This window comes from Erinaceus europaeus, chromosome 9 (genome assembly GCF_950295315.1).
Source record: "Erinaceus europaeus chromosome 9, mEriEur2.1, whole genome shotgun sequence".
NCBI classification, from domain to species: domain Eukaryota; kingdom Metazoa; phylum Chordata; class Mammalia; order Eulipotyphla; family Erinaceidae; genus Erinaceus; species Erinaceus europaeus.
In genome coordinates, this window is record NC_080170.1 from 112,981,549 (window position 1) to 113,001,964 (window position 20,416).

Here is a 20,416-nt window from a genome sequence, read left to right on the forward strand (position 1 = left end):
GTTCACTTTACTTTTAAGTCTCTATGTTTCTAATGATTTAAATTTGTAAAATGTGACAGTTTCAAAGTTCTAATAGTAAGTTGCTTCATAGTAAAAAGCAAAAAAAAAAAAGTAGTTAAACTGGTGCTATGATTTTGTGAAAAGTATGGTGGTTATCCTTGGGGAGAGCCTGAATGGGGTGACGGAGGGCACAAAATTATGTTGTGGGTGTGGTGTGCAACTATATCCTTGTAACCTTATGATCTTGCGAACTATCAATAAATCACTAATAAAAACTAAAATAGTAATAATGATATAAAAATTCAATCTATAATGTGATGATCATAGGTACTAAATGTATAGAGTAATACAGCCTATCAAGAATGTGGTAGATATAATTTAATTCCTTCATTCAAAAATCCTACAATACACATTATAATTAAATACTTTCTAGGTATAGGTTCATGGACGAATTAAAAAACCCAAAAACTGGGGTGGGGCGGTAGTGCAGTGGGTTAAGTGCACATGGCACAAAGCGCAAACAAGGTTAAGGATACTGTTTCAAGCCCCCAGCTTCTCACTTGCACGGTGGTCGCTTCACAGGTAGTAAAGCAGGTCTGCAGGTGTCTATCTCTTTCTCCCCTTCTCTGTCTTCCCCTCCTCTCTCGATTTCTCTCTGTCCTAGCCAATAACAACGACAGCAATAACAACAATAAACAACAAGGACAACAAAAGGGGGGAAGAAAAACCCCCAAAACTGGGGCCAAGCGGTGGTATGCCTGGTTAAGCACACATATTACTGTGCGCAAGGACCTGAGTTCAAACCCCTGCTCCCCTCCTGCAGGAGGAAAGCTTCACACGTGGTAAAGCAGGGATTCAGGTATCTCTACCTTTCTATCTCCCTTCCCCTTCTCTATTTATCTCTGCCTCTATCCAGTTATAAATAAATAAAAAGAAATGTTTAAAAAAATACTCAAATACAAAAAGAAAAAGAAAAACCCAAAAACTACACTCAGAGAGTAAACAATTAAAACATTATGGCTTCACTGGGCCAGATAAAGTCAGGGACCCCCTACCCACATTAACCATTGGAGACTACAAGGCAATGGCAAGCCCAGCTTTTCCAGTACTGCAAGACTGAAGAATGGAAGAGTTCCATTTACCTGGGACATTCTTTCACGGTGCTTGGCCTCCAGGCGTTCTTTGGCCTTCTGGAAATGGGCATGTTCATTCTCATCTCCGGGAGTCTCAAGATACTTATCAACAGCATCAGGGGTGCTTGCTGCTGTGGTAGGAACTACAAAGGAGAAGGGAAAGAAGTTTCAGAAGAGAAAGAATAATCAGTCATTCACTCCCAAGAAAATACCGGTTTCCAGACTAAAGAATTTAGGAAAGAAGCACAGACAAGATGTTAGTGCTGTTTAAAAGAACATTGTAGATATATTCCGCAGCCCAGAAAAGGTAGTCAACCTCTTTCAAGTGAAGAGTGAAGGAAAATTCTTAAAACAGTCCATGTTGAGAGTCTAGTTTAGTCATTAAGATACTCAACAGAAAAAAGCATGCACAGAATAAAAACAGTGGCTATTTAGGACAAGCATGTCACAAATTCTAAAACTTTGCTACATTAACTTCTGTAATCTTGAAAGTGAGTGACAGAATCATCAAGTTCACACCTTAAGACTCCTGAGACATTTGTAAAAGACAATTTTCTTTCAAAGGAAAATGATAGTATATTGAGACTTACAGATTCCAAAGCATTTTCATAAAAAGTCTCAACATTTTTTTCTCCCCTGCAGACAGGAGTTTTTCTCTAGAGAAAATCATCTTTCCCTCCTACTTCAAGGACAAGGTAAAGAACTCTTGTTGAGGTCTGGGTGATGGCAGACCTGGTTGAGTACACTTGCTACAATGTACAAAAAACCAGGGTCTAAATCCTCAGCCCCTGCCCCACCTGCAGCGGGAAAATTCCATGAGTGGTGAAGTAGTACTGCAGGTGTGTTTTGCTTCCATGTCATCTCTCTCTTTCTCTTCCCTCTTAATCTCTCTCTAGCTCTAGACAATAAATAAATAATTTTAAATGAAAAAAATTATTTTTATTTTACTCCATTTTTTTTGCTCTTGTTGTTTTATTGTTGTAGTTATTATTGTTGTTGCTGTTATTGATGTTGTTGTTGTTGGACAGGACAGAGAGAAATGGAGAGAGGAGGGGAAGACAGAGAGGGGGAGAGAAAGACAGACACCTGCAGACCTGCTTTACCGCCTGGAAGCGGAGAGAAATGGAGAGAGGAAGGGAAGACAGAGAGGGGGAGAGAAAGACAGACACCTGCAGACCTGCTTTACCGCCTGGAAGCGACTCCCCTGCAGGTGGGGAGCCGGGGGGTTGAACCGGGATCCTTCCGCAGGTCCTTGCTCTTTGCGCCACCTGCACTTAACCTGCTGCGCTACCTCTCATCTCCCAGAAAAAAGATTCTTACAGAAACCAAAGAAATCTCAAAATCACCACACTGCACAGCTCACTTCAAAGAAAAGCAAAGCCATGTTTCATGAGAAAAGTGTTTGAAACCCCAGCCAGAGTCACAATGGTCAGTGAATACATTTGAGAAATCACAGAAAGACTTGGACGCCTTCACAAATGTGTCACAGGCCATCAATTCATTGCCCTAGTTGTCAAAAGAGAAGTGATTTCTACTTTGAATTCAACTGGTGCTGCTTAAGAACTATTACTGACTCGAAACATATACTGCTTTTATTATGTGGAAGTAGAAGTGCCCATAAAAATGAAGCAGGTACTATAAAACAAAAATGTCTTCACTTGAGTTATAATGCCTATACAAGCAGTCTTCCCAATAGATTAGTTATGACTATGGAGGAAATCCGAGTATTTATGAACTTACACACACACACACACACACACACACACACACACACCCCGGAGAGAGGGAGAAAGAGAAAAGAAACAAAAAGTGATTTATGGAAGAAAGCATGTTCAACATAACGAGATTAAGATGTTTTCACCATCTTCTCAGGTCACATCCATTTCAAGTGTTATTCAGCAGTGTTCTAAGTGTCTTTGGTCACTGTCCTCATCTAATTATTTGACTATTATATTTTAGATTAAATATTCCAAAAAGGACCTGAGTGAGAAGAATTTTTAATTTTTAAATGTCTTTTCTCTGTGTTTTAAGCAAACATCTGGGATGCTAATAATCCAAAGATTATAATAGTTGAACAAAATCAGACCTTTTTTTTTTTTTCCTCCAGGGTTATTGCTGGAGCTTGGTGCCTGCATCAGGCATCCACTTCTTCTGGAGGCTATTTTTTTCCTTTTTGTTGCCCTTGTTGTTTATAGTTATTATTATTGTTGTTATTGTTGTGGTTGGATAGGACAAGGAGAAATTGAGAGAGGACAGGAAGACAGAGGGGGAGAGAAAGATAGACACCTGTAGACCTGCTTCACCGCTTGTGAAGGCTTGTGAAGTGACCCCCTGCAGGTGGGGAGTCGGGGATTTGGATGTAGTAATAGGGTTATGTGTGGCTTGGAGGGAAAGAGAGAACTGGGCCTGGAAGAAAAAGGGGGCAATTATGTGCAAATGCAGACAGAGAGTTGCAGAGTGACAGTTAACCCATGAGAAGAACTGCAGTGGTTTGCAATGGAAGGACTTGTGATTCAGCATTCTGGGAAGGGTGTGGAATTATACCCCTGTTGACATGTACTTTTTAAAATTAATTAATTAATTTAAAAAAAGGAGACATTAACAAAAACATAGGATAGGAAGGGTACAACTCCACACAATTCCCACCACCAGATTTCTATATCCCATCCCCTCCCCTGATAGCTTTTCCATTTTTCATCCCTCTGGGAGTATGGACCTAGGGTCATTGTGGGTTGCAGAAGGTGGGAGGTCTGGCTTCTGTAATTGCTTCCCCGCTGAACATGGGCGTTGACTGGTCGGTCCATACTCCCAGCCTGCCTCTCTCTTTCCCTAGTAGGGTGGGTCTCTGGGGAATTTTATTTATTTTATTTTATTTTTTAATTAATTAATTTAAAAAAGGAGGACATGTAATTTTATAAATCAATACTGAATCACTAGTTAAAAAAAAAAAAGAGTAGGGTGTATTCCCCCAAAACAACAGGGAGACTGTGACTCAGCCAGTATGCTATTGGCACAAGGAAAATATATTTGGAAAAAAAAAAAAAAGCCTCTCCTATGTGTCTATATATTTGCCCTAATGTTTTTGTGGAGGTGAGAGAGTATGTATTGGGTTTCAGAAAAATCAAGATGTATTTTTTTTTTCTGTTTTCCTATACACTTTTCTGACAGCCCAATATTTCAGCACAAAAGAAGCAGGAAAGAATAAGGGGCTGTGCAATTAGCTCACCTTAACTGAATCCCTGCTTTCTTAGACAAGCTGGGACCCAATTACCTTAGCACTCTATGTTCCAATTCTCTTTTTTAATCAAGTGGTGATAACACACCAACGCACTAGGGCAGTGGAAACACAAGATGTATCACAGCAAGTGTTGATCACCCTGCAGACAGGGTGGTGCACAGGGTACTTAGTCCCTTTTCTGTTTTACATCTCAGCCAAATTATAGGGCTTTGAGCTAAACACAGGAAAAGGCAGCTACTATTATTTCACATCCTCTGAAAATGAATTATACATGGGACCATCAAGTGCGAACTACTGGAAAATCACCATGTACTTTTCTAAACAATCCTCAACAGAACCTAAATAAAAGGCTGAAAATAAGACCTTAATTAGTATGGCTGAAAAATGAATTTTAATTTCAAATCCTTTTTTTGCATTAAACAAAATCCAAACTAAAAAAAATTTTTTTTTTTTCTGCATAAACTCAGGCAAATCAACATGAAAAAATTTTGTTTTTCTTTTCAACACAGTCATTTCTGAACCTGGAAAACTTTTGAATGTTTCCCATGATCTTAGTCATTTCTCATCTGTACTGGCTCAGTCAAATGAGAATACATTTTGTGATAAGGTCCATGACAGGTCAGTGACAGGGGAACAAAAAAGTAAGATCAGGAAAAACTGTATCCTCCTTGCCTACTCTTTCAAAAGTTGCTTCCTCTTTGGACAGAGCAATTCAAGAATGTTAAGAGCACAGGAAGCTGTTTATCAGAGTCCACTTAAGGTATAGGGTGCTTTAACCCTTTTGGGCCGGGGGGGGGGGGGGGGGGACGGACGGACGGACGAAAAGAATTAGACTTTAGGAGGGCTTATTTTTGTGGTATTTTAAAAATCTATTTTTAGAGGAACGTGTGTGTGTGTGTGTGTGTACACTGGGGATCGAAGCCCAAGATTCTTATTACATATGAAATATGCTTTACTATGAGCCCTATCTCCTGCTCTTGTGTTTTTATAATTATCAACAAAGCAGTCTGTCCTATTCAGGGACCTTTCAGGACCTTTTAGGTTCTTTAGATAGTGCTGCAGACTTGAGTTATGTAAGTTGGGCAAATAACAGCCTCAAGCATCAGTGTCACTATGTCAGATACTTTTTATCATTTCATCAATGCAGAGAAGGAAAGATTACCCTATTACCTACATAGAGGGGAAATATCCTCATTCACCGAGTTGCATCCCAGACAGACAGAAACAAATCTGAATTTAGAAGTAGGCGAACCATAAAACAACCAAATATTAATATTTAGAGCAGTGAAGGGTTAATGTATTGATACATTCTAGACATTGGAATGGGATTGGCTTTGTTTGTGAACAACAGGAATTGGGGAAAAATATGCTTTGGTAAATTATCTGTTCGTCTGTTTGTTGCCAAACAGCTTCTGCCTGCCCTGAATGCTTCTGGATGGTCACCTTCCACCAGTGTTTAGCAGAAGCAGGGTGCTGAAACAAGGGTCAGATGAAAAAGCAACGGAGCATGAATCTAAATAACCTTTTAGTCTTGACCTTTGCTCATTCATGCCTTCTGCAAGCAAGCTCAGGAATAAATGTTTCCTTTCCCATAGAAACTAGTCTTAAACTTAAGGTTAAATACTTTTAGCTCTAGGGTTTGACCTCTATAGCTTTGCAGTACTCCCACTACTGTATGCATGAACTTTTATGATATCTTTTCTTTTCTCTTTTCTTTCTTTCTTTCTTTTTTTAACCAGAGCACTTCTCAGCTCTGGCTTCTGGTGGTGCACAGGACTGAACCTGGGAGCCTCAGGCATGAGAATCTCTTTGCATAACCATTATGCTATCTACCCCTCCCACCCCAGGAACTCTTATGATTTCCAATGACCTTCACAGTTTCTCCCTCCCTCTATGCCTTCCTCTTCTCTTTCCTTATTTTATGTAACCACCACTATGGTCAAGATGTAGAACAATTTTATCACAAGGAATTTTTCCATTCTGCTACTCTTGTGTGGCCTTCCTCCCTGTCTCTCAAAACCACCAGTCTGGTCTCCAGCTCTATAATTATGTCATTTCAGGAACACTGCATACGTAAAACATGTAAGTGTTCTTTGAGGTTGGCTTCTTTTGCTCAGCGGGATGTCCTGGAGTCCCACTCAGTTGATGTTATTATTGACCAAAAGTTCGCTATGCTTTTTTTTTTTTTTTTAATTTTTGTTGGAGTGGTATTCCAACTTTTTTTTGGTCTCAGTTTTATCATCTGTAAATGATATGGGATGGGCTGTTTGGTCTTAAAAGATCAAGCTGAATAAATATTTAATGTTTTTTAAAAAATGCTGAAACATTCCTTAAGAGTGAACAGACCCAGAAGGTATAAAAATCTAAGAAAGATGGTAGGCATCAGGTCTTTGAGTGTAAATTCTAGTCACGTGATACAGTCACAGGAAAAGGCACGTGGAGAGACCTAAGCATCACTCTGGCATGTACAATGCTGGGAACTGAACTTAGGATCTCATATTTACAAGTTTGTAAGTTCTACTAAGCTAAGCCACTCCTCACTCCAGTCACCACAAGTCACTTGGAAACACAGATGATCAAGAGTAGTAGCTTTTCACAGACATGTATAAAGGAGGCAATTTTTTAAAAAGTTCCCTTAGAAAACTGTAGAGATGCTGAATTCAAAGGTTTCTCTGTAGAGGGAATTACCTTAGGATTGGCTTTAAACTTCTCTATCATCATTTTATTTTAGTTTCATAATAGTCTTACAGGATACAGCAGGATATGTTTCTATATATACATATATGTGTGTGTATATATATATAAGTTGAAAGTATATGTCTAAACAGCTTATTAAATAAAAGTGAAAAAAAGTCCCTACTCTCCAGTTTCTCTGTAAGGGAGAAACTTCCTGAGTAGTGAAATGTCTCTGACTCCCCTACTCCTAGTTTTCCCTCCCTTCTCAATTTCTCTCTGTCCTATCAATTAAAGAAGAAAAAAGTTCCCGCTCTTAATATGTTAACAACTCTGGATGAATAATTTGCTTCCCAAATTTAAGAAGCATTTGGGATGAACAATGCTCTCCTATATAATTTATTTATTTATTACCAGAGCACTGCTCACCTCTGGCTTATGGTGATAAGGGGGGTTGAACCTGGGACCTCAGAGCTTCAGGCATGAGAATCTGTTTGCATAACCATTATGCTATCTCCTCTGCCCTCCTATCTAAATTTTAACACCAAAGATCTGTAACTCTCCTGCCTAGAGGATGCTTGTTCATTCCATTCAGCACATATTACAGCTGCTTCTAGAAGAGAAGTACAGGGACAAAACCATGAGCAAAACAAAGGCTCTTGTTCTCACACAATTATGTTTTAGTGAGAGGAAAACCATCTAAAAACAAAAAGACAACAATAAATCATATTGTTAGATTACGATTTGCATAACGGAGGACAGGAAAACCACTAGGTGATGCTTTGGAGAACACAACAAGAAGGAGGAGGCCAGGAAGGCTGGGCTTAAACTGACAGAAGACACAAGGAGTTAAAGTGCCACTTCCCATTTACCTGCTGAGAGAAAAGCACAGATGAAACAACAACACAAAGACAAGCTTCCCCCACCCCCGCCTCCCTATGGGGAGTGTGCTTGTAAAGCTCTAGAATCAGGATAAACAAGGTCAGAACTGAGGACCCAAGTCTGGGAGCTGTGAGAGAGGCAGAAAAGAACTGCAAGACAGATCAGGTAAGGCCTCAAAGTCACGGAAATAACCGTAAGGTGACACTATGTAAGGGTGTTGTAAGGAATGACCACTTCTGGCTGGGGCCAGGTGGGAGTTCACTGTGTAGAGCATGTGCCTTAACCTGTATGAGATCCAGGGTTTGTGCCCCTGCACCACACGGGAGCACTCTGGATATCTCTGAGGGAGCTTTCTGGTTCATGGAGAGATGTTGTGGTATCTCTCCTTTTTTTTTTTTTTTCCTCTCTGTTCCGTCTCCTTTTTCAAAAACAAATAAAAAAAAAATTGAACTGGGGAGACCATTTTGCATGGGCGAGATCCAGAGCTTACCTCTTGATATCCCATGACAATCATAAATAATACATAGAGTGAAAGAATGACTCAAGTTTGTTCAGAGACTATGCCTATGGAGTATCTCTTCAGGAGATAACAATGGAGGGATGAAGGTGTGTCTGGGACTAGTAGAAAGGAGGTAGGTGGTGTTAAGGGGTTCTTATGGATGGTCCGTGTACACACACGCACATACACACGCACGCGGTCAGAGGTTCTCTTCTTTTTCTGACCAGGCAACACCATTCCTTAAACCACAGGTAACCTACTACTGATGGGGAAATTGCTTACACATGCGCAGGAGCATTAGGTTCAGTTTTCACTGAAGTGTAGCAACATGTGCAACCGCACATTGCAGGCTCCTCTCTCAATCCCTGCCAGAACCCTATTTGAGAGCAGGAAGGATGGGAAATGAATTTATCTTCAACTCATGAGTGAACCCTGGTCACTGCAGTCAGTGGTCCCATCTTAAGATACATCGGGGACACATTTCCCTTCTGGCAATTATGTCGAGAAATTGTCGCCACAGTAAGAAAAGATACAACTGTTCTATCTTCAGAATGTGGCTGAAGTCACTCCATCTCAGAGAGACTGTTCAATTTTTTTTAAAAACTTTTATTTATAAAAAGGAAACACTGACAAAAACCACAGGATAAGAGGGGTACACCTCCACATAATTCCCACCACCAGAACTCTGCATCCCAATCCCCTCTCTTGACTGAATACGTCTTAGTCTCAGGCTTTCATTTTATTTCCTTTCTGTAGATACAGGACTTAGCATAGATACAGAGATAGAGATACACTTAGACACCAAGACAGAGAGAGGAAGAGATGAGACCAGAGCCCCCCCCCTTCAGTATCATAGCACCTTCCATGTGGTACTGGAGGTCAAGCCTGGCTCACACAGCAGACAAGGCATGCACCATCACTGGTGACCTATCACTCAGGCTTCAGTTCTGGTTGTTTTTTAATCATTTCACTTCATATTTTTACAGAAGACTGGAAGGTGTGGAGTTAAGACAAGAGATTCTGTGAAGACTGCCCTGATCTCATTGATATTCATTTGTTTTCTCAATCTGTAGGGAGACATATCATTTTACAGGAGTGATGGGCAGAACCTGCAACTGCATCTCAAACCGTAATGACTGCGATGACTGGGTTGTTGGAAAAGTCATGAGCTATTTTTCTATGAGAAAATGCATCATGACTTTTCTCCCTAGACGGAGGCATGAGAATGGCATTTGGTCGATATACCAATGTTAGAGTCTAACAAGAAAATTTGGTTAGCCTCCCTTTTCTAGCAGAAAAGCAATTTATCTCTATATAACTGACAACAGAAGATGAAAGCAAATTAAGACCTATAGAAGTCATTGCCCTTTCATTGCAAATGCGATTTTATACAACGTTAGCTAGGCTGTCACTTTAACGGGCTATAATTTGTAGGCGATGTGGCCATGAGGATAATTGATAAATATGCGAAATATAAACCTGTAAAGCAAGATTGTTATGTGAAAACTTAATCTCAAAACACTACAGAGCTTGCAGGCTGCCAGTTTAACTTTTAAGCAGAAAGTCTTGCATGGCTGAGGCCTCAGAGGGCCCAGGTTTGATTTGATTCCCAGTGCCACAGAGCTCTGATCTCTCTGCCTCATAAAAACAAATAAATCTTAAAAAATAAAAAAAAAAAATTTTTTTTGGTGAGAGCACAGAGTGAGAATCTCTAACTTACCCTAAATGTGAGTATTTATCAAAACCACTAAGTTCGAATTTTTCTTTTCTTTTTCTTTTGCCTCCAGGGTTATTACTGGGGCTCAGTGTCTGCACTACGACTCCACTGTTCCTGGAGGCTGTTTTTTTCCCTTTTGTTGCCCTTGTTGTTTTATCATTGTTGTGGTTATTATTATTGTTACTGCTGTCCTCATTGTTGGATAGGACAGAGAGAAATGGAGACAGGAGGGGGAGATAAAGAGGGGGAGAGAAAAATAGATACTAGCAGACCTGCTTCACTGCTTGTGAAGTGACTCCCCTGCAGGTGGGGAGCTGGGGGCTTAAACCGGGATCCTCATGCCTGGGCTTAACCTGCTGCGCTACTACCAGACCCCCAAGTTCAAATTTTAAAAGCTCATTGACAATGTGGAAAAATTTTTGTTGTTATTTTTTTACATGTGGTATCAGACTCTCTTTAAAGGAGAACACATCAGGGCATGTGTCCTCACACAGCACTTCTTTATAGTCAGTGTAGACCTAGATGGCAGATCAACACGGCATCCTGGGGACAACAGGAGGTAATAAGAGATGCAATCTGTGCTATGTTTCCTCTACTTTGGTCAAAACACATTGCTTTTTTTTTTTTTTTTAATGTCTTAACAGGCATGGACTGACATAGGGATTTTGTCAAATACGTAAAATGAGCATGAAAGAGTGAATGACAGTGCTCAGTGCTATTTTATTAATATCTATATCTGTTTTAGCATAATGCTCATGAATTTAAAAGCAACCTCAAGACAAAATTAAAAAAAAAATCTGAAGCAATAGCGAGATTAAAAGGCATCTAGAACAGCTTGCTCCAGGTTCTCTTATTCATTCGTTATTTTTTTTGTTGCTGTTGTTCATTTGTCAGAAGCCCTTCTCGACTTCATTAATTGTGGATGACAAAGGGAGGACCTGCCACAGCTGCTCAAAGCTGGAGATGAGTTCAGAGAGTCAAAAATCTTTCAATAGTGTCCACTTTCATTAAAAACTGCAGCAACAAAAACCCAGATGGAATTGTTAATCTCAGTGGAGGCATTCAGAATCAAACCCACTTCATTTCATCTTGGCCTTCCACAGCAATATTTCTCTGCCCTTGTACACTGGACTTTACACTGATATTTAATTCCATCATCCTTGTGTGTTATCACATCAATAAACCTGCCAAGTTACTGCAGGCAAAGTGCGTGGTTAAGTCGTGGGCCCCTTGGAATATATCTAAAACAGACTTCCTACTTTCTTCCAACATGAAGACCCCAAATCTCTTCTGCTATACTCTTACCTTTAGGTTCCAGATTAATAATAATAAAAAAAGGTCTGCTTTCTATCTTAATGCTTTTCAGCCACCAGGTTGCAAATGCTACCATGATTTCAGCCAGACGACCTCACCAATGTGTCCTGGAACCCCACCTCCCCAGAGCCCTTAACCACTAGGGAAAGAGAGAGACATGCTGAAGTATGGAGCAACCTGCCAATGCCCATATCCATCAGAGAAGCAGTTACAGAATCCAGACCTTCCACCTTCTGCATCCCATAAAGAATTCTGGTCCATACTCCTAGAGGGATAAAGAATAAGGAAGCCTCCAATGAAGGGGAGGGGATGTGCAACTCTGGTGGTAGGAATTGTGTGGAACTGTACTCTTCAACACACAATCCTGTTGATCATTATTAAATCACCAATAATATATACATATTATTGGTGATTTAATATCTCTTAGCACCTGTGCATTCTGGCTGAAATGTAATGACTATTTGACACCAGGTGTTGGCCTACTTGTTTCTTTTGGTAAATATTCTTTATTGCAAAACACCTGTATCTATTCATTCCACTTGCCCATGACTGCCCACAAGTCCCAACTGCCAGGGCAAAACCTACACTGCTGGCTCTCTGTCTTTTTATTGAAGATGTGTTACTGAATCCTTTATCAGATTATCCACTCTTCCTTGAACATTGATAAAGAACAGGGCACACAGACAGCAAGCACATTTCAATGATCTGAGTAGATGAGCTTTATTTAAAAGCTAGTTTGCTAAGCAAATCAATCCTTTCTAATAATAAGGTTTCTCAATGTGGCAGCTGTAAGGAAAAAGGTATCCTTCTTAGTCTGATCATCTCTGGATCCCCAAATTATGGTTTGTCCTATTTATCAATTTAACAGATTTTACGGGTGCTCATATGATACTACCACTACCACGTCTTTTAATGCTTTTAATTATTTTTAATAGCACTTGGCACTTCCGTCAAAAACATCACAGTTCTATTAGTCTTAGAAAGTGTGCTAACGGGAACTAATTCTTGCCATTTTACAATCTGAAGAACAAGTACAGTGAGTTAAAAAAAATGGTTCAAGTCTGGCTAAAGACTAAAGGGCCTGGACATTCTGACAGGCTATATAACTCTGGCTGAGACTAAGGGCACACATCCCATTTAAAGGGGACACATTGAGTTATCTATACCCGGCAAACTCAGAGTCTGAGGCAACCTCAGATTCAGGGAGGGTGTCCTGGCCAGAACTGATATGATTTCGTTTCTTTTTATAGTCTCTGGAAGTGTCCTAGTCTATTCTGTTATGTCTGGGCCCCTGAGATGGGAGTGAAAATTTATTACTAGCCCTTCCTCCACTCTTCTGAAGGCAAACTTAAACTTCTGCAGAGATACTGTGATCACAAGTACGATGCAAAGACCATGCTAGATGCCGAGTCACCTAAAGTAAGGGAAGAAGGCACCTCTGCTGATGGCTGCTTTCTGTCATATGTTGGAATTTTATGAAACAAAAAGGAAATAGAGAAAGCAGGCTGAACTATGTGCTTTTAACCCAGATGCTTGCTGGTTTAGTTTCTGCTTCTTAATAGAAATTCCATTAGAGTAACTAGGAGACCTAAGAAATTCTAGAGTCAGAGCACTGAGGGTAACATCCATTTTAACTCAAAAACATTGAGAGAGAGGATAATGGTCTAACAAATTCAATTTTGTGCACATTTGTTGCACACGAGAGGTTTCTGACATTCTAACACTTCAATATGCCCTCAAGTTCATGGAAAGTACAAAGTACAGCAGATTTATTTTATTTTAAATTGGTTTAATTTAATGTTATGGCTCTGGGGTCTCATGTAGGAATGATTCCATTACTACTGAGGACTTTTCTCCCCCTCTCTTTAAATATCCCATATAAACACATACATGCATACATAGAGTTTCTTTGGTACCAGAGATAATGATACTCCCATGAGGCACCATCACACTTGGGGTTCAAACTTGGGGCCTTGTACACAGCAAGGTGTATGCTTCCCTGGGTGAGCTATGTTTCAGCCCTAAAAGTATAGCTATTCACATCAATCCAGGTATAAATTTGAAGTAGATATGGGTAAACACGTATCTAGGTCAGAAGTTTTCAGCCAGGAATGGTTTATCCCATCCCCCTTTAGAGGCGTCCCTGGGAAATTCTAGAAAGGTGTTTAGTTATCTCACCAGGTAGGGTGTTACTGACCTCTGGAGAAGCCAGAGGCCTGGCTTCTACCCCACTCAAGACAGTGTCTATGACAATGAATTATCCAGCTCCAAGTGTCGACTGCATTGAGGTGGAGAGCCTTGGTTTAGACAGTGCAATTTGTTGCAGGGAAAAAAAAATTAAAAGATGGGTCACTTGTCATTCTCTTTGGTTCAGTCCCTCCCTTGGTACAGCCAGTTGCACAAGAAGAGGCATGCTGCTCTCTGTGAGAGTCAGAGTCATTCAGGAGACAGTCTGTTTACCTTTTAAGGTATAATCAGATGGGGAGGCAGAGAGAACAAAGGAAGCATGCTTTCATATGTGAAATATAAACAAATCACTTTATGTAGTATTTACAGTTCACAAGCACAGTACTAGGCAGATGGAATGATAAACATGTGTACCATACTAAAGCTCAAGGGACAGCTAAGCTATTGGCAGAAGCAACTCAGGTCAAACAAGAATCTTTATCCTGTGGGTAAGGGAGACAGCATAATGGTTATGCAAAGAGACTCTAGTGCCTGAGGTCCCAAAGTTGCAAGTTCAATCCTCTGCACCAATATAACCCAGAGCTACCAGTCCTCTGGCAAATAACTAAAAAACAAAATAAAAAAGGAATCTTTATCCTAAAAGTAAAGTTTTTTGTCTGTTTGTTCTTAGGATTCAGATCCGTAAGTTATGGGTAAAATGAAGGATCTTGGCCTCATGTTGGATTTTCTTTTTGTTTTGTTTTCCTAGAGTACTGCTCCACACTGGTGGTGTGGGTGGTGACACTTGGGACTTTGGAGTTTCAGGCATGAGAGTCTCTTAGCATAAACTCTGTGCTATCTTCTCTGCCCCCAATTTTAAGTGTTTTTATTAGTGATTTAATATTGATTTACAAAATTATTAAATAGCAGGAGTATAATTCAATACCAGTCCCACTGCTAGGAGTTCTGTGTCCCTCTGTTAGAAGCTACAATAGTTTTCCAAAGATCACAGATATGGGTTGACTATTTTTTCTGTAACTATATACATTTGCCCACTTTTTTCTATGGTAGTGCCTTCTCTTCCTTTCTAAGTCACATCTACTACTTCTGAGTGGTCTCTCCCCCCCCCCATACACACACCTCTTTTTCATTGTTTCTTCTTCTTCTCTCTGGGTTCTGATGAAATCAGAGTTCAGAGCTCTTTGGACATCTTCCCCTAACATTTATTCTTGTGGGAGAATGGACCAAAATTCTTTATGGGATATAGAAGGTAGGAGGTCTGGTTTTTGTAATTGCTTCTCTGCTGGACTTGGGCATTGGCAGGTCCCAGCCTGTTTCTTTCTGCCTTTCTCTAGTGGAGTACGGCTCTGGAGAGGTGAGGTTCTGGGGCATATTGGTGAGGTCATCTGCTCAGGTATTTCAGAATGAAATTGTAGTAGCACCTGCAACTTGGTGGCTGAAAAGCAGTAAGATATGAACAGGAACCATAACACAGGAATAGAACAGCTAGGAATAGGGACTTTAGGGTGCATAGAAGCTAGGAAGTCTATTTTAGGCATGTTCCTGGGGACCCATGACTTTCGTATTTTTTTTACTAGAGCTTGATAGCTAACCTGCAGAGGGACTAAACATATTGTCTGGGAATATAGTGTTAGAATTGAGAATAGGACTAGAAAGCTGGGTCAGGGTACAGAGTAGCTCCAAATTTGAAAGAAAATATATAAATGGGGGGGGGTGCTGGTGCACCTGGTTTAGCATGTTACAATGCTCAAGGACCCAGATTCAAGCCCCCAGTTCCCACCTGCAGGGGGAAGGCTTCATGAATGAAGCACGTTTGTAGGTTGTCTATCCTTTTTTTCTCCCTCTCTACCTTCCCCTTCCACTTAATTTCTGGTTATATCTACCCAATAATGATAATTAAAAAATTAAAAATAATAACTATTCATATTTAGCACAGGAGCCTGTATAGCCTTTGAGTCCCTGTCAGTTTGAGTTCACAGTTCATGGTCACAAGTGGGAACATTCTAAACTACATCCATTTCAGGACCAGTCTTCCTTGAGTGGCAATGTAGGCTCCCTTTGGAGAGTGCCTGCCCCTGATTCTTACTTATGACAACCACACAAGCCCAGCCCAGCCCAGCCCAGCCCAGCCCAGCCCAGCCCAGCCCAGCCACGCCCAACCCAACCCAACCCAAACTAGTGCTCCTTAAAATTGCATGGCTCAAGTTTGTGTGTGTGTGTGTGTGTGTGTGTGTGTGTGTGTCAAAGATGCAAAATCCACAAATGCCTGATGATAAGGAGCCAACTTTGCCGGCAAATTCACTGTCTTTACAATTCTCACCATCACACATTTCCTCCATATATACAAGCTTCTACCGCTTTACTGAAGAGTTTTCCTGTCTAGTTCCCTGTATATTATGTAACTAGAAGCAACACCAACAGTGAAATGCTTAAAATTCAACACCATCATGAAAAGAGACACCATTCACCTAGCCCTCACTTGCCAAGAAAGAGCCCAGGGCAAGTCCCCATTGCCAATCAGACAAGGATGTTCAGCCTCTGGTTTCTCTCCATTTTTTTTTTCCCCCGACTGTGTTTGACTATCTGCATCTGACCTCCAGACGACCATGACTTTTTCAACTCAAATGTGCAGCTTTGCTATAAATAAGGAGGCATAGCTGCAAGGCTATAAATAACCAGAAATTATATGCTTTCTCCAATCTGATTGTACTAACACTGCAAAACCCTTCACTTGCCGTGACTGAACAGTCTCTGTAGGTAGACTAAGAAAATATAGCTGCCAAAAAATCGCCTCACCCTCCTGGAACTGGAAAGTGTCAGGACCTCAAACACACTCAAAGTAGAAGGAGAAAATTACTGGGAAAGAAAAAGAATATTATGAGAGATTTCAATGTCTACTTGGAAAGATTAAGGGCATGAAAACAAATCAAAAATGGCAAAATACAATAGCTCCAACAAAAGTAAAAATGCTTATTAGTTCAGAAAAGAGTGAGAAAGGCAATTCACGGAGGCATGTTATATTCTTGACATTTAGGGAAAAATGTTTTAAATATTTTTCACTGGCTTTGGGGCACTGTCTACATTTTTATAATGTGCATCTCAACTGCAAACATAATTTTTCTAGCCTCAAGAACACTTTCAGATCTTGACCATATGGAGTGCAAAACACTTTATAGGAAAATTTCTCTACAATCTAATGATAAAATTAGAAGTCTACCTACCCTACTAGGGAAACAGAGAGGCAGGCTGGGAGTATGGATCGACCAGTCAATGCCCATGTTCAACGGGGAAGCAATTACAGAAGCCAGACCTTCCACCTTCTGCATCCCACAATAACCCTGGGTCCATATTCCCAGAGGGTTAAAGACTAGGAAAGCTATCGGGGGAGGGGATGGGATACAGAGATCTGGTGGTGGGAATTGTGTGGAGCTGTACCCCTCTTATCCTATGGTTTTGTTAATGTCTCCTTTTTTAAATAAATAAAAAAAATTAGAAGTCTAGGTGCCACTGTTCTACTTGTTTTCATTCAGAGAGAGAAAGAAGAGGTGGTTCTGACATCCAAAAGTGATCTTTCCCTGTTCTAAAGCTTAACCGTTATCTCAACAATCTTGTGACTCTTGTGCACACGCACCAGTCCATATGGTTAACATATTACATGCATACTCAGTATTTTTCTGTAGAACAAGTCTTTTGTATACATGGCTTCTCATTACATTGTGACACCTTGGCAACTTCGGGAAATGAAACTGACACCCAATCCAATGAAATGATACTTTACATATACAGCACCTAAACATTTCCATAGGAAATCAAAAGATCACAAGTAGCAGCTCTGTCAGCACTACATCTGAAGCTGTCTGACCAAAAAAAAAAAAAAAAAAATCAGACAGAATTATATGCAAGGCAATGGAAAGAGACATTTCAGAATAGACACAAAACCATGCAAAGAAGGTGCGGGTGCTGGAGAGAGAATGCCGCCATGCAGTGCTCTCCTTCCCTCCGCCCCTCCTCCAAGTCAATTACAACATACGTGTAACAGCATCTTGGGGAGGTTCCTGGGTGGTCTTGAGTAAACTTTGGGACACTATGGAGAAAATAAGAGAACATAACTAAAAACAAAAATAGAAACGTGAAAATGATGGCTGAAACTCACGTGTGTTCACAGACCAAGGGAAAAAGAGAGACTAGATTAAAAAACAAATACTAAATGAATATCCCTAACAAAAACTAAAAACTGTCCTGCAGGCAGACAGCTTCACATGCAGTGCTTGTGGTTTTTCTTTCTCTCTCTCTTAAAGAAATGTTATTTATTTAATTATTTTAATATATATTTTTCCCCTTTTATTGTTGTTTTATTGTTGTAGTTATTGTTGTTGTTATTGATGTCGTCATTGCTGGATAGGACAGAGAGAAATGGAGAGAGGAGGGGAAGACAGAGGGGGGGAGAAAGACAGACACCTGAAGACCTGCTTCACCGCCTGTGAAGTGACTCCTGTATAGGTGGGGGTGCCGGGGGCTCGAACCGGGGTCCTTACGCCCGTCCTTTTGCTTGGCGCCACCTGCGTTTAACCCACTGCACTACTGCCCGACTCCCATTTATTTAATTTTTAAAAGTTATTTTTACTTATTATTTTGGATAGAGACAGAGAGAAGTTGAGAAGGGAGGGATGATAGAGAGGGAGAGAGGAAGAAAAATACCTGTAGCCCTTCTTCATTGCTTGTGAAGCTTTCCCTTTGCAGGTGGGGACCAAGGGCTTGAACCTGGGTCCTTCCTTACACAATGTAATGTGTGTGCTTAACGAGGCATGCCACTGACTGGTCCTGGGTTCTCTCTCCCTATCTTCCCCTCCCTCATGATTTTTCTCTCTATCCAAATAAACAATAAATTAAATTAAACCTTTAAAAATGTATTTTAAGAACTATGCTGAAAGCTAAATATAAAATATGAAGTTTGGTTCCAGCATGGAACCAGAAAACACACTTAAACATCAGATTGTATTTCCACAAAACCATCTTAGAAAAATCTCAATGACTTTTATCTCTGATAGAACATCTGGTATCCAGTAGAAGGATTTTGTGGCTCCCTGTTTGTCTCCCTAGTTCCCATTTGAACCACTCCTTCATAGAATCTCCAGGCATTTCGTTCACTCACAGGTCAGCCTCTAGTTATTAACCCTGGCGATTTATGGAACTTAACTCTCTTTATCTAGTCACCCTCCTAACTACCAGTCTTACATGCTTGTTCTCTTGATAAAGCATTCCATAACCCACCTCTTCTGGCTTATTCATTTCACCTTCTTTGGGGTGTTAATTTTTTGGAAAATCTCTTAGCCAACAGTGTGTCATTCATGGCACCTTCTAGAAGATATATATGCCTGCATGGTCCCCCCACACCCAGCTGCTAGCCCAAGTCTAGTCAACCTCATCAAATGGGGAAGGTTATGTAGGAGGTGGTTATAGGATTGGGGTGGGGTGGGATAATTTCTAATTCTTAAGGCAAAGTCACTACTGTTTACAATTTTGGAAAACATTTTTATTTCTATTTTTACTTACACATACACACATCTGTGTGCTCCCTCCCCAATCTCTTCTTATGATGCGTTGTCTTCAAACATTTTTTAAAATTTATTATTAAACCCTGTTTTCTATTCTTGACTGTAAAAATAAAGAAATCCATCTCTGTGAAGGGGGAAATAAATAGTTGGGAAACTGCCAGAAAATTCTCCCCAGCAGCTAAACAACTAAACCAGTTAGAATCACTATAACAAAAACCCTTTCTTTGTTCAAGAGGCTTCAGGCAACAGAATTGTGTTCCTGTTACCTGACCTAATTAACTTCTTTGTTTAAAACTGGAGAATGGAGTCTTTGGAGCTAGATACTGCAGCCATCCAATCTGAGCCAGAAGAGAAGCCCCAGGGGTCCAGTTCCTCCACCTGCTCTCACACAGGACAGCAATGGAGTCAGTCACCTCTCCCATCCTCCATGAGCCCAACAGGGACTTATATCAGATTCCATGGAGATAGTGGGCTTCTTCACAGTAAAAGTTTTACTGGTGTAGTCTTTTTGGTGTGTGTGTGTGTGTGTGTGTGTGTGTGTGTGTGTGTGTTAACCTTAATTCTATGCTCTCAACAAATATAGTCCTTAGAAATTCCAAGAAGGTAAGGATGGCTGTCATCCTCACCAAGGGAGAAAAAGCAGAAAAAAAAAGCACACCATTTGGGGGTTTAATCCTTAATTGAAGTGATCTTTGATTTGTCATATGGAGCAATGACTTCTCTGGCAGTTCAAACTTCTTACTCTTGAGCAAAAAGCAAAATAAATTTGACAGGGTGGGGATGATAGCATACTGGTCATGCAAAATGACTTTCATGCCTGAGGCTCCGAAGCCTCAGGTTCAATCCTTAGTCTCACTGTAGACCAGAACTGAACAGTGTTTTCATAAACAAATAAGCAAATAAATAATAAAAAAGGAATAAACAAAATTGGTATTTTTTTTTCTGGTACATTACCTCGGGAGAACTACTTTCATGGAAACCTTCTTCACTGGTATTTTAAGGCATCTTCACATTGTGTATGTGTTCCCCTCCACCCCAGTGTTAAGGAAATTTTAACATCCAAGAGGAAAGGCTTTGAAAATGATATTCTGTGAGATGTATGCCATTGAAGATTACTAATGTTAAGTCAACAGTTTTCTTCTATTTCCAAGAGAAGACATGCGAACTTGACATTGCTACCATCCATGTGTGAGCTCAGGAGCCTCAGGTATTTTATTT

At 40.3% G+C, this 20,416-nt stretch overlaps 1 protein-coding gene across 6 annotated transcripts in view; it reads right to left on the reverse strand.

Annotated features, from left to right (window-relative positions):
• APP (amyloid beta precursor protein) overlaps positions 1-20,416 on the reverse strand; it is a 271,787-nt gene that overhangs the window by 94,923 nt on the left and 156,448 nt on the right. For 4 of the 6 annotated variants that reach the window (XM_016186733.2, XM_016186732.2, XM_016186731.2 and 1 more), the window contains one exon: positions 1,143-1,276. In XM_016186733.2, the coding sequence (XP_016042219.1) occupies positions 1,143-1,276 (134 nt within the window). Of the gene's footprint in view, positions 1-1,142; positions 1,277-17,673; positions 17,728-20,416 lie in introns of all 6 variants that reach the window. The other 2 variants (XM_016186730.2, XM_007519783.3) reach the window with 1 other exon arrangement.